We start from the raw sequence: 15,305 nt of genomic DNA, 5'->3' as shown, positions 1-15,305 counted from the left end.
TCACATCCATCAGGCAGAGGTCAGCTCTGAATGTCCTGCAGGAGATGGACACACTAAATCCTGTGGGATGGTTTCCCAAGCAGACTGTTAGTCATTTAGCAGACTACTTTATAGCCAGAACTCTCAAACAAGCACCAAGACCTCTCTTGGCTGGCAGAGAGGGCCCTCCCTGTCAGATCCTTTCTGTTCAGCCGGAATCTCTCTCTCACCGCATGCTGCCCTTGAGATGCCTGTGGCAAGGATGGGACCAATCATCCACCTCTTTGTGGACTGTATGCAAGGCGGCCTGAAAAAAGGCACAGTGGTCTTTGACAAGGACAAGAGGACTCTGATCCAAGGGTGGCTCCCAGGGTTGACGCACATCGAGACAAACATCAACCGCTGCTGGAAGATGGCACATTCTAGGGTGCAGGAGCTCGGGCTGAGAGATGCATGGAAGCTCGGTGCAGCCACTGCAAAGGCTTTGTGGGGAAGGACCACAGTCAAGGGTCCTGCTGCCACTGGACACTGAGGGGCTGGGCCTGTCCAGCAGCCTCTCAACATTTCAAGAACATTTTGCTTAAGGATGAAACATGAGTGGTATTAATGCACTGTAAGAGAATATATTGATCTGACGGTACAATGAATGTCGAGGAAGACCTGTTCTGATGTCTTGCATGTATTATTGTGCATAAAGTATATTTTTGAAATAAAACCACAGATTTACGCAAATGGGGTTTGGTGCTATATTTTGACTGTTGCTTTGCACCTCTGAATTATCTTTTACTACAAATAACACTACTTGTGTTAATTAAGAGTGACTTTAAGAACTGCAGCTAAACCGGAACAGTAGAATCTCATTACATAGCAGTGTGCTAATTGCAGCTTGTCCTTACAACTAACACATCTTAGCAATTATACTGAAAATTGTGAATGCTAATAAAATCACTTTGTCTCAGACTTTGCAGAGAAATATTGACAGCTGCATCTGCAGAAATCCTAAAGTTGCTGTCAGCCACTTGTGGTATTTTTCACAAATGGAGCCCAGAATTAGATTCACGTAGTCAAAATAGGGGCACAAAGTTATAAAGACCGTCCACCACCAAAGCAAAATACTGCTGATACTGGAAATCTGAAATAAAACAAAGTGGTGCAAATACTCAACAGGTCTGGTAGCATCTCTGGACACAGAAACAAAGAGTTATCCTTTTTAATGAACAATCAAGATGAAACATCAACTCTTTCTCTAATTTAAAGTGTCAAGCTCGTTGTTATGAGATAGCTTGACCTGACAGCTAAATAGGGAAGGATTTTTAACTGTCCCTTTAATTCTATTGTGATTTTGAAACCTGGGGCACATAGATCAGGTTTATACACTGCACATTTTTTTTTTAGAAAATTCATAAGAAAAAGCTGATTGTGCACTTTAAAAAAAAAGTCAGTATGATTGTTTTACTTAAATGTGTTAACCAAATACACACGTATCTTTAACCTACAACATGCATGATGCATTTCCAACTAAAATCAGTGCATGATTTATGACAGCCACGCCTATATCAAGTCAGCAATTCTGCCCAACCTATCAAGTACATCCAACATTTTCCATTTTGTTTTAATTTTTATTGGTCTCTGAATGCTTTTGAGCAAAGCTTCTGAGAGCCGCAGTCAGATTGTTGTGGACAGGGCTTGTTCTGGGCCCCCACTGCCCGAACATATGTGCTAGCGTTTACATTACTGAAGGCCCTGTCGCTGAGCGAGGCCTCACTGCTGAGGACTAAGCCAGCTTTTTACAGCAAATTACTACCAGGGCAGCCATGTAATATGCAAGAACAGCTCACCACTGACCTAATTTCTGCACCTATGTCTTAGAAATGCCAAATGCAATTGTTGCTCAGTTCTACTGGCTGCCTGTGTCAGAGATAAGTAGCGTTTACATCCCACTTCTTCACACTGTTATTCTAAATAGGCTCCACAATCCATCTAGCTTCTATCAAGAGAAGAAATCTAATGGCTTCATGTGCAATATCCACAAACTATGAAACCTCCCTTAATACAAGCATAGATCCTACCCTGCCAAACTTGGGTTGTGTCTGGAGAACATATTGAGATTTAAAAAGCTAGGGTGAACTATTGATAGTTACATATCAAAAACCATATTAATTGAGCAATTCACTTACAGGGATCCCAACCTTCACACCCAAAGGATCTTCACTGACTGATAATTATTGTAACAAACCTGTGTCTGTAGCCCAGTTGAAGAATTATGCAAAGGGACCTTATTCGGATGTTACCAGGGATGGTAGGCTTTAATCACAAGGAGCATTTCAAAGCACTAGGACAGTTCTCCTTGGATCAAAGTTTGAGAAGTTAACATCAGAGACGTTGAGAGTAAATAAAGAAAAAAATGCCTCTAGCAATTAGCTCAATAACTTTAGGTCACAGAATAAAAATCAGTGTCAAATGACCAGGACAGGAGGGGATAAAATTTCTGTTCATTAAGTAGCTGAGATCTAGAACACAGTACTTGAAAAGCTAAGCTGAGCCAAAATATGAGTATGGAAGTGAGCTAGACAGCTATTTAAGGATGGGAAATTTAGATTCCCTTTTAAAGAATCAGCAGTGCCACTATGGGCACACTGGTTTCCTTCGGTTCTGTAAATTGTCATGATTCTATGATTTATAGTGTCTTCATTTCTTTATGTGCTGAGAAAACAACTCATTCACTACCTTTGACATTTTATAAAAACTGTGACCTTTTGTCATGACACTATGATAATTTAAGTCCTACTTAGCTAGGAATGGTGATGTTTGACTGAAATCTAAACTGCAAACAGCACGTCACAACTTTGCCAGGTCATTCAGTTGCCAGTTATATCGCCGAGGCATCACACTTGGCCACACCAGGCAAGCATGGAAGACATCCTTCCCCAGATGACTTCAGTGAAATGGGTGGGTTACGATGACATTTGGTGGCGTTGCTTATGGGAAGCGTGTTGCCTGGACACTAGGAAATGTTTGTGCTCTTCTTAAAGAGCAGCGTGGATCTTGTACCTCTACTCAAAAAAAAAATTAGCAATATTCAGTAAAGAAGGGCAGTAGGAAAGTCTACGTGCTAGAGCAGGTAGAAATTCTGTACAAGAATGGGCTGCCGAACATTATGTTAAAGAGATGTAGTCCTACACACTAAATAAATGCCTAATTGGGATTCCCATTGTGGATAAACACATTTCCAATTAGTAATATTTCCAATTAGTAATTAAGTGAAGAACATACCATATCTTTGAAGTTATGATTTCAGCACTTTGTGCAATTGTTGGTAAAATATTAATACAAGAAGAGTGTATGTGCCTTTCTTGATCACTTAGAAAGATTGTTTTTAAACCAAATAGGCAAGCAACGTACTTTTACTATTAAAATTAGTGCATGGTGTTACCACAGCCACACCTATGACCAAACAATAATTTTTCAGTTTGGACATTGCAAAGAAACAATTAATACTTGCTCTGGCAATCATGGCAAGAGATCACATAACAAAGAACTTGACAGTATAAAGTTACAAACTGATCAATATAGATACATTTATTTAACAATTGCTTAAATTAGACATATTCAGTTTGTTTCCTCATTTCACAGAAACACTTCCTTTTAATATCTTTAGGTTAGTTACTTAAACATTAGAACATATGAACAGAAGTAGCTGCCAAATGAGCCTGCTTGAAAGTTAATGTATTTGCTTCATATTTTACACTTTAAACTAGGTTTCATGTTAGTCCACCCTAGACTGTAAAGAAGCTTTTGGTATGAATCAGCTGTTGTCAAACAAAGTCTGCTGTTTGCTAACTGAGGCACAAAACCAAAACTGATTATAAGTTGACAGTACACTCAAAGGTTTGTGGAGTTAGTCTCATCCATGAGAGCCAAACAAACCTATCATAAAAAGTACTTAGAAATAAAAGTAATGTCCATGTATAAAGCCTAATCCTTGTCTAAATTATTTCCATTCAAATCTAGTTATTCTGACTAAATAATTGTCTCAGTGTTTCCATCATCTTAACGTATAGTTCATACCCACCGAAAAGCCAACATTACAAATAACAATCTTTTCCAATCCTCTAGGTTGTTTGGGCTTTTACAGAGCAGACTGTCAAGGTAAGCAATTTGTATGTGGCTGCGCACTGGAGAGATTAAATGGTGATGTGTTGCAACGGATCCAGTTCCAGTGAACTGCAGCCAAGCATGAGTCAATATTTTCAGAAAATGGGAATCGTGGTGAAGTTACATTGGTTGCATCAGCTACAAGACTGGATCTGTTGGGAATAACTGTACATACTCAGGAGTGTAATGGATATTTAGAAAAGGTGGGGGGGGAGAGAGAGACATGTGTGCAATTCAAATATTCTTACAACTTAGCACTGCCATTGTAAATTTTCTGGAATCAAAAACATTTCTATTTTTTCCCCACTTTCAATTACTGACTGAGCTCCATTTCATTTGATCACATTTTGAGCACTTTGTACCTCTCAGGTTAATAAATTGAAAGATCTGACAACTTCTGTTTCTACCCGAATCATTGACAAACTAGGTACCCTGACAATCTGGCCCGTGAAAGCTCAAACAATCGACTGGCACCACAGTCACTTTATGCAGTAGATTTAAATTAGGACAATTAAATCATTCGCATGGAATTCCAGAATACTTAGCAATTACAGGTCCTCTCCGAGTTACGGCAGGGTTCTGTTCCTGTGAAGTGTTCGCAAGTCAGTAATGCGGCAATGATCCAAGTTCCCAGGCAGCAGAAGACGCCTGCAGACCCACAGCAGCTGGCAAATCCATCCTGCAGTCTCCCAAAGGCCCAGTCTTATGTACAAACTGTACATTAGTTGGCCATGCATCACCTAGGGAGGACCTGTACTTAAATGCAGGATTAGGGGGAGAAAGCTGGAGCATCAGACTAAATTGGGCCCTTTTTCCAAAGACTCAAAAGTCTTGTGCTGTGAGGTACCATGACTCCACTTGGGTCTGAAAACTCCCATGAAAAGATGTTCATTAAGCAAGTTTTCATCTGCTTTCAACATTTTAATTCCTAAAATATAGTTAAATATCCTGAGGCGGGTTCAGATTGGTGGACACAGAAAAGGCTCTGTGGAAACACCAGCAAAGATCATCTGATCAACTGTATCCAATTTAGCTTAAATGTGCAACTGCTGGCAAACAGTGTGTTGCTACTGCCGCTAAAATAAAACCATTTGGAAAACCGAGACTTTTAATTCCAAATCACGCACAGGGAAGTTGCTTATGAGTTTCCAGATGAGTTTATTCATGGGTCATAAACTAGGTAGCCCTAAGCTTTCACAAACTAACATCAACACAATCCATAGAAAGAAATCATCCCAGGTTGTTTACAGATATTTAATATTCTGGCACTGAATATCAGTTTAGAGGACTGCAAGGTAAAAGATCTTGATGCAGAACAAGGCACAGCTGAAGAACTGTTAAGGTGAAGAGATGAGAGACATGCAAGCCATTTCTCAGCAAATGGCGAAACCTTTGGCAGCCATTACACAAAACTGGGCCTGCTCCTACAGCTTGCCTAATTCAATTCATGCAAGGTTAAAAGCTTGCATTAATATGAAGCTGAAATTACTTAACACCATCAAAATTCCATTCTCTCTCACCTTGTGAAAATAACTTCCCTCCATGCTCATTTATCTTCCAGAGTTTTTCAGTTCTCCAGTTATGCTAACTATTTCTCACAGCACCTGTGCTATTGGGAGCCTCTTTTCACATTCCCTTTTACTCAAATACCTAACATTTGGCTTAAATTTGGAGATTACTAAGGTATCTCAACTGAACCTCCTAAGCGTCACTTCACAAGAACAAATCGCTGCTTTGTGTTAGATCAAACATCCCCACCATCCAGGCCATGCCATCTTCTCACAGCTACCACGGGGCAGGAGGTACAGAAGCCTGAAGTCCCACACCACCAGGTTCAAGAATAGCTACTTCCTTTCAAATATTCTACTGGCACAACCTTAATTGCTACCTCAGTATAGCAACACTTTGACCACTTTGCACTGCAATGGACATTTTTTTTGTTCTAATTGTGTTCTTTCTTGTAAAAATTGTGTATATTTTATGTTTAATTTACATTTTTCTTGTGAATGCTGCTTAGCTGCTGCTATGTAGCTGTGACGCTGCTGCAAGTTCTTCATTGCATCTGCGAATACATGTACTTGTGCATCTGACAATAAACTCAACTTTGAGAACCAAGCAGAATGGGCACAGAGTAGGGTAATCATTGATAATACTTAAATATTACTGTCTATGAACATTTTCTCCAAATATTAAACTGCTTTGTTCTTCTCCACATCGTACCAATTCCACTGCTCTGACAATAATTAGAAAAATTAAGCCTTCATTGTTCATGGTTCAAGAAAATCTTAAAGACAGATAAAATGCTCCCAATCAGGTCCATGACTGGGAGAGAGGTCTAGATGGCACATTTTCTATTGCAAAGCACAAGTGACACTAAGTTGGTGGCAACCAAGGTCTCAGTGGCAAATGATTTTTTCATGTAGTCAGGCAGTGACCTAAGCTGTCACTGTTCCACTACAATCTCTCCCTTAGGCAATGCCCCAGGAGTCTATGATTAACACCATTCCACTACACCTTTAGGGAGAATTAAATCTCTAAGCAATTTAGCTTACTATGCATTTCTCTCAAAAGGAATCGTGATTCAGCACCTGATGCCAATATATAGAAACCACTTGCTGCTAAGAGATGGATGAACTCTTCAGACTATCCAGATTGACTTACTGTTGCCAAGCGGATTTCCAATGAGATGCAAAACCAAGGCCACTCAGATGCAAAAAAAATCTGAAGAGGAATTCTCCAGGCACCACGGAAACCACTTATTCATCACTATCATCATTTGTAGAACCACATTGTGCATAAATGCTTGTCCACATTATAGAAGTGAGTACATTTTAAGTGATGAACATTGCAAAGCACTTTAGGTCACCTCAGAATATGAGAAAGCAATTTTTGTTCAACAGACACTAATTGTAAGAACTTGTACAATAAACTCAATGTATTTTTTTCTACCTGTTTAAAACTTTGCCAGATTTATCACAAGACAGAAATTGTCCAAGATGTACAAGCAGGATTTCTTAATACTGTGGTTACTAAAAAAATACACAAATTAATAATTCACTTGCCAAATTTCCTTGTAACGAAAGCACACATTCTTAGATTAAGACAGATGAAAGCTAAATTTCACATATTACCTGCAGGTTATAAAGGATACAAGTGAAGTGAGGCTGTGGATTGCATTACTGCCCTACTGTCTGCATGAAAGCACATCACATTTAGAGTTTCTGGCAACAAAGGTGATGATGTGGCATGTTGAATGCAACCAAATATTTTCATTGGCTTCTGATTGACCAAGCCCACTCAATGAAGGGCCTATGGGAGTCAACATTACTAAACCAAGGTCAGATCTGATGTGGTCATAGTGAAGAATTAAAGCTGCATTTATAATGCTTTAGACAGGTTAAGTGAATTGATGAGGATGTGGCAGAGGGAACGTAATGTGAGAAAATAGAAAGGGGTTGTATTTTTTAAATGATGCACGACTGAATGGTTCTGGTGACCTGGGTGTCCTTGTACACTAATCAATGAAATTAACATGCAGATACAGCAAGCAATTAGGCAGGTATGTTGGTCTTCATCACAAAAGGATTAGGATACAGGAATCAAGGTGTCTTGCCCCAGTAGGTAGAGCTGCAACCTGAGATATATTTGCAATAGAGGGAGTATAACAAAGGTTTACCAAGTTGTTTCTTGGAATAGCAAGCTTGTCATACAAGGAAAAATTAAGCAGGCTGGGCCCTCATGCTCTGAAAACAAGTAGCACGAGAGGTGACCTTGTGAACGAACAACATTCTTACCGGGCTCGACAGGGAAAATCCAAGGATAATGTCTCCCTGCTTGGGTTGTCTAGAGCCAGAGGTCACAATAATACAATTAGAGGTTGACCATTAAGGACTGAGATGTGATAACATTTCTTCATCCGGAGGGCATCGAATCACTGAAATTCTCCACTTGTGGAGACACAGGTACTATTTTCAAAGCAGGGTTTGACTTGATTTTTAGATATTATGGGAACTAAGGAAAATGGGATCAGTATAGGATTAGTATACTAGTGTTTTATTTGTTCTAATTGTATTCTTTCTTGTAAAAAATTGCGTACAGTTGATATTTTTCTTGTGAATGCTGCTCATAGGTGCCTGTGATGTTGCTGCAAGTAAGCTTTGCATTGCACCTGTGCACACATGTACTTGTGCATAGACTCACACAGCAAAGAAACAGGTCCTACGGCCTAACTGGTCCACGTCGACTGTGTTGCTCAGCGAGCTAGTCCCATCTGCCTGCCTTTGGCCCACAGCCCTCCAAACCTCTCCTATCCATGTACTCATTTAGGTGGCATTTAAACGTTGCCAATGTGCCCGCCTCAACCACTATTTCTGGCAGCTCATTCCAAATACGCACCGCCCTTTGCGTGAAGCTGCTGCCCCTGATGTCCCTTTTAAATCTCTTGCCTCTGACCTTAAAGCTATGCCCTCTTGTTTTTAGCAGCCCCTCCCTGGGGGAAAAAAAAAGACTGTGCGCTTTCACCACCTATGCCCCTCAAGATCTTATATATCTCCATCAGGTCACTACTCAATCTCCTACGTTCCAGGAGATAAAGTCTTAGTCTATGCAACCTCTCCTTGTAACTCAGGCCCAAGCAACATCCTGGTAAATCTTTTCTGCACTCTTTCTAGTTTAATATCATCTTTCCTATAACAGGGTGACCAAAATTGTACACAATACTCCAAGTGCGGGCTCACCAATGTCTTGTATAACTGCAACATGACTTCCCATTCCTATACTCAGTGCCCTGACTGGTGAAAATCAGCTTGCTAAATGCCTTCTTCACCACCGTATCTACCTGTGATGCCGCTTTCAGTGAACTATGCACTTGCACTCCAAGGTCCCTCTGTTCCATAACACTCCCCAGAGCCCTACCATTCACTGTATAAGTCCTACCCTGGTTTGATCTCCCAAAATCCAACACCTCACATTTATCTCGTTTGAAGGCCATTTGCCAATCCTCAGCCCACATACCCAGCTGATCAAAATCCCCCTGTAATATTTCATAACTTTCTACACTATCTACAACACTGCCTATTTTAGTATCACCTGCAAACTTACTAACCGTGCCGCGTACGTTCACATCCAAATCATTTAAATAAATTACGAACAGAGATCCCAGCAATGAACCCTGGGGCACAGGTCTAGACACAGGCCTCCAGTCTGAGAAACAACTCTTGACCATCACCCTCTGCTTCCTACCACTGAGCGAATTAGAAATCCAATCCGCTACCTTCCCCTGAATCCCATGTAATCCAACTTTCCAGACCAGCCTGCCATGAGGGACCTTGTCAAAGGCCTTGCTAAAGTCTATATAGAAAACATCCACTGCCCTACCCTCACCTACCCTCTTGGTTACCTCCTGAAAGAACTTGGAGGCTTGTCAGACATGACTGCCCACGCACAAAGCCATGCTGACTGCCCCAAATCAGACCCTGTCTCTCCAGACGTTGGTAGATCCTGTCCCTCAGAGTCCCCTCCAGCATTTATACAAGTTTATGGCAATAAACCGTATTTTGACTTTGGAAAGTTTTGTTGAGTCAAACATCAGCCATAACCTTATTGAATAGCAGAACAGGCACAAGAGCCGAACGACCGATCATTTTATATGCTCTGAAAAAGTCATTGCAAGACAATCTCAGAGCAAACCCACTTGGCTGCCAAGGCAAGCCATTACAAAGTGACCCATTGGTGCACAAAATCTGCACCTTGGAAGTAGGATCACTAAAGCACCTCAGAATGGAAAAGCAATTAAAATCAAATGTCACCTGCCAACACAACTTTAAACATTCCAAGACTGAACAGGTCGGAATGAACAAAGGCAGATAGTCTGGCAACCAAGATGGAGGGAGGGGGGCTCCAGGAAGAGGGAGAGAGTGTGGTGGTGGTGGGGTGGTGTCGGGGGAGGGGGGGGGGTGCGGGAGGAAATAGAAATAGCAACAGTCCCTGCTCACTTCCCCAAACTTTTCAGACTTCTAGTGTAAATTAAGCAAAAGAATTCTGAACCAGGCTTCAAGTACAGTTGCAGCCTGACAAAGGTAGAAATGAGAAAATGTTGCTCATATACCATGTTTCCCTTACAAAGCTAGAACCATGAGGTTGCTTGAATACAATTCAAAGTAAAAGCAAATTAAAATGATTGATTAACATGGAAGTGGCTGGATACATTCCTTCAATGCAACAGCATTAAGCAAAGCTTGGAACACATCGCAGCTCTCTTAGGCCCCACATGTCAACAGGCAAGGATAAATCTCATTTCAGTCAAGATCCAAGCCACTTGCAAGACCGCAAACTTTAACTCATTTGGTCTTTTATCAGATTAACAGTTTTGTTTTGAGTATAGCTTATCATGTTATTGGCAGCAAGCATCACAGGAGATACCAGTGCAACAGAACAGAGCTAAGACCATAAGACACAGGAGCAGAATTAGGCCATTTGGCCCATTGAGTCTGATCCACTATTCAATCCTGGTTGATTTATTTTTCCCTCTCATTCCATTCTCCTACCTTCTCCCCGTAACCTTTGACACCCTTACTAATAAAGAGTTAAAAATGATTGTGCTATATCACAACAGATAAAATCATGTTGATCCACAAATTATAGAACACTAGAAGGGTTAACGTGATCTCTCTCATTAGATTACTGATAGGAGCTCAGACACTCTTGGTGCACATGTCTACAAGATAACAGCTTCTTTTAAAGAAAATATTTCCACTTTTCGCAGGCACAAATTCTGCTGTGCTCTCTGCTAAGGAGAAACCTATTAGAGCATAATTCACCTGCTAGTAAATAACATTCACATGGTAAACACAGTCAATCCCAAACTGTGTCAGGTACACTTCACCTTCTGCCTTCCATTGCTTACTCCTCCCTCAATTAAAGGTCTGGCCCCACATCTCCAGCCATCATAAAATGTCTGCTCCCACATCACACCCCACATCCCTCAAATGTCTGCAATTTTTCTTCATCCTGCAATAGTCTAACTCCATTCCCTCTCTTCAAATGTGATCCTGCCTCCCCATAAGCCCCAACTGCCTACCCTTCACTCCAGAATGTCTAACCACCGCCACCCCCATCTTCTTACTATCCCAAAATGTCTGGCAAGGCTTCCCTTCAACCCCAAATGTCTGGACAACCCTGGCTTCCATTTGTTTCAAAGGGTCCCGACCCCTCATATCCCCAAACTGTCTGGCTCCAGACTCCCCCTCCTCAACCCAACCATCTGGCCCCCATCTCCCCTTTTTCCCCCATCCCCTCCTCCCCCCCCTCTGTGCTTCCCCCATCCCCTCCTCCCGTCCCGTCCTCCCCCCATCCTGTCCTCCCCCCGTCCCCTCCTCCCCCCCTCTCTGTGCCTCCCCCCGTCCCATCCTCCCCCCCTCTCTGTGCCTCCCCCCGTCCCCTCCTCCCCCCCTCTCTGTGCCTCCCCCCCTCTCTGTGCCTCCCCCCGTCCCCTCCTCCCCCCCTCTCTGTGCCTCCCCCCCTCTCTGTGCCTCCCCCGTCCCCTCCTCCCCCCTTCTCTGTGCCCCCCCGTCCCCTCCTCCCCCCTTCTCTGTGCCCCCCCGTCCCCTCCTCCCCCCTTCTCTGTGCCCCCCCGTCCCCTCCTCCCCCCTTCTCTGTGCCTCCCCGTCCCCTCCTCCCCCCTGCTGTGCCTCCCCGTCCCCCCCTCCCCCCTTCTGTGCCTCCCCCATCCCCCCCTCCCCCGTCCCCTCCTCCCCCCCCTCTGTGCCTCCCCCGTCCCCTCCTCCCCCCTCTGTGCCTCCCCCGTCCCCTCCTCCCCCCTCTCTGTGCCTCCCCGTCCCCTCCTCCCCCCTCTCTGTGCCCCCCCCGTCCCCTCCTCCCCCCCTCTCTGTGCCTCCCCCGTCCCCTCCTCCCCCCCTCTCTGTGCCTCCCCCGTCCCCTCTTCCCCCCTCTGTGCCTCCCCCGTCCCCTCCTCCCCCCTCTGTGCCTCCCCGTCCCCTCCTCCCCCCCTCTCTGTGCCTCCCCGTCCCCTCCTCCCCCCCTCTCTGTGCCTCCCCCGTCCCCTCCTCCCCCCTCTCTGTGCCTCCCCTACCCCCCCGTGCCTCCACATCCCCTCCTCCCCCCGTGCCTCCCCCCATCCCTGTGCCTCCCCCCTCTGTGCCTCCCCCATCCCCTCCCCCTCTCTGTGCCTCCCCATCCCCTCCCCCTCTCTGTGCCTCCCCATCCCCTCCCCCTCTCTGTGCCTCCCCATCCCCTCCCCCTCTGTGCCTCCCCATCCCCCCTTCTGCCTCCCCCGTCCCCTCCTCCCCCCCTCTGTGCCTCCCCCGTCCCCTCCTCCCCCCTCTCTGTGCCTCCCCCGTCCCCTCCTCCCCCCTCTCTGTGCCTCCCCCGTCCCCTCCTCCCCCCTCTCTGTGCCTCCCCCGTCCCCTCCTCCCCCCTCTCTGTGCCTCCCCCGTCCCCTCCTCACCCCCTCTGTGCCTCCCCCGTCCCCTCCTCACCCCCTCTGTGCCTCCCCGTCCCCTCCTCCCCCCCCTCTCTGTGCCTCCCCCGTCCCCTCCTCCCCCCCTCTGTGCCTCCCCCGTCCCCTCCTCCCCCCCTCTCTGTGCCTCCCCGTCCCCTCCTCACCCCCTCTGTGCCTCCCCCGTCCCCTCCTCCCCCCCTCTCTGTGCCTCCCCGTCCCCTCCTCCCCCCCTCTCTGTGCCTCCCCGTCCCCTCCTCACCCCCTCTGTGCCTCCCCCGTCCCCTCCTCACCCCCTCTGTGCCTCCCCCGTCCCCTCCTCCCCCCCCTCTCTGTGCCTCCCCCGTCCCCTCCTCCCCCCCTCTGTGCCTCCCCCGTCCCCTCCTCCCCCCCTCTCTGTGCCTCCCCGTCCCCTCCTCCCCCCTCTGTGCCTCCCCGTCCCCTCCTCCCCCCCTCTCTGTGCCTCCCCGTCCCCTCCTCCCCCCCTCTCTGTGCCTCCCCGTCCCCTCCTCCCCCCCTCTCTGTGCCTCCCCCGTCCCCTCCTCCCCCCCTCTCTGTGCCTCCCCCGTCCCCTCCTCCCCTCCTCCCCCCCTCTCTGTGCCTCCCCGTCCCCTCCTCCCCCCCTCTCTGTACCTCCCCTACCCCCCCGTGCCTCCACTACCCCCCCGTGCCTCCACATCCCCTCCTCCCCCCGTGCCTCCCCCTCTCTGTGCCTCCCCATCCCCCCTTCTGCCTCCCCCATCCCCTCCTCCCCCCCTCTGTGCCTCCCCATCCCATCTCTCTGCCTCCCTATCCCCCCTCCCCCTCCTCCCCCTCTCCCTCCTCCCTCTCCCTCCTCCCCCTCCCCCCACTCCCCCCACTCCTCCCCCTCCCCCCTCCCCCCACTCCTCCTTCTCCTCCCCCTCCCCCCACTCCTCCTTCTCCTCCCCCTCCCCCCACTCCTCCTTCTCCTCCCCCTCCCCCCACTCCTCCTCCCCCTCCCCCCACTCCTCCTCCTCCTCCCCCTCCCCCCACTCCTCCTCCTCCTCCCCCTCCCCCCACTCCTCCTTCTCCTCCCCCTCCTCCCCCTCCCCCCTCCCCCCACTCCTCCTTCTCCTCCCCCTCCTCCCCCTCCCCCCTCCCCCCACTCCTCCTTCTCCTCCCCCTCCCCCCACTCCTCCTTCTCCTCCCCCTCCCCCCACTCCTCCTTCTCCTCCCCCTCCCCCTCCCCCCTCCCCCCACTCCTCCTTCTCCTCCCCCTCCCCCCACTCCTCCTTCTCCTCCCCCTCCTCCCCCTCCCCCCTCCCCTCCTTCTCCTCCCCCTCCTCCCTCCCCCCTCCCCCCACTCCTCCTTCACCCTCCTCCCCCCTCCCCCTCCTCCCCCTCCTCCCCCCACTCCTCCTTCACCCTCCTCCCCCCTCCCCCTCCTCCCCCTCCTCCCCCCATCCCCCCGCTCCTCCTTCACGCCGCCTTCCCTCCACCCCCCCCCTCCCCCCGAGCAGGAGCCGTGGTCCAAGGTGTCGGGTCACGGCGCCATCAGTGGATGCTGCCGGGCAGCCCGTGTGCCTGGGTTGAGCCCCCGGGACTCACTCACCATGGCGAAGCCGGAGAGGAGCGCGGAGGTCCGGCTCGACGCCTTCAGCTTGGCCCGGCTGAGGTAGAGCTTCCTCCAGGACAGCGCCTGCACCGAGTGATGGTTGGAGGACACCAGCTCCAGGTAGCTGCGCCGCACCCAGTCGCGGTAGTCGGCGGCCCCTCCTTCGGGCTCCGAGCAGGGAGGAGCGGGAGAGCCGGCCGGCGCTGACCGCTCGGAGCTCATAGCAACGCCGGGGTGAGAGCTCGCCTCAAACTGCCAGCCGCCGACCCTGCGCGCTCCCGACCGCCGAGGCGCGCCGCCGATGTGGCGCGGGCGCCACCAGGGGGAGCTCCTCGCCCACCCCCTGCATCGCCAGGGGGCGCCACCCAGCCGCCCGCTGCTTCACCGGGAGGGGGAAGGTTCAACCAATCACTGGGAGAGGAGGGACTCAACCAATCACTGGGAGAGGAGAGGTTCAACCAATCACTGGGAGAGGAGGGGTTCAACCAATCACTGGGAGAGGAGAGGTTCAACCAATCACTGGGAGAGGAGGGGTTCAACCAATCACTGGGAGAGGAGGGATTCCACCAATCACTGCTTCACGAGGGGAGCATTCACCCTCTCACTGCTTCATTGGGGGGGGGGGCAGAACATTCAGCCAATCACTGCTTTACCTTGGGGTCCACTCAGCCAATCACTGCTTGAATGGGGAGAGGAGAGCAGAGCATTTAGCCAATCACTGCTTGACTAAGTGGGCATTCAACCAATCCCTGCTTCAGTAGGGGTTGCGGGGCATTGTTTCACTAGGGGTGGGTCTGTCAACCAATCACTGTTTCACTTGTGTGGGCACTCAGCCAACCACTGCTTCATCTAGGGGGACCACTCAGCCAATCACTGCTTCATCTAGGGGGACCACTCAGCCAATCATTGCTTCATCTAGGGGGACCACTCAGCCAATCACTGCTTCATCTAGGGGGACCACTCAGCCAATCACTGCTTCATCTAGGGGGACCACTCAGCCAATCACTGCTTCATCTAGGGGGACCACTCAGCCAATCATTGCTTGACTAGGGAGGGTGTACAGCAAAATACTGCTTCACTGGGGTGCCACTTGGCCAATCACTGCTTTACTAGGGAGAGTATGCAGCCAATCACTGCTGC

At 48.5% G+C, this 15,305-nt stretch overlaps 1 protein-coding gene across 1 annotated transcript in view; it reads right to left on the bottom strand.

Annotated features, from left to right (window-relative positions):
* The window catches only part of orai2 (ORAI calcium release-activated calcium modulator 2), a 45,495-nt gene extending 30,999 nt beyond the window's left edge, over positions 1 to 14,496 (bottom strand). The window contains exon 1 of the mRNA XM_052035812.1: positions 14,163 to 14,496. Coding sequence (XP_051891772.1) covers positions 14,163 to 14,387 — 225 coding nt within the window. The 5' untranslated portion in view covers positions 14,388 to 14,496. The remainder of the gene's footprint in view (positions 1 to 14,162) is intronic.
* Positions 14,497 to 15,305: the final 809 nt, after the last annotated feature.

The sequence above is a fragment of the Pristis pectinata genome, chromosome 21 (genome assembly GCF_009764475.1).
Source record: "Pristis pectinata isolate sPriPec2 chromosome 21, sPriPec2.1.pri, whole genome shotgun sequence".
Classification (NCBI taxonomy): Eukaryota; Metazoa; Chordata; class Chondrichthyes; order Rhinopristiformes; family Pristidae; genus Pristis; species Pristis pectinata.
The sequence above is the reverse complement of the archived record's forward strand: the minus strand, read 5'-3'. Positions and strand labels throughout refer to the sequence as shown.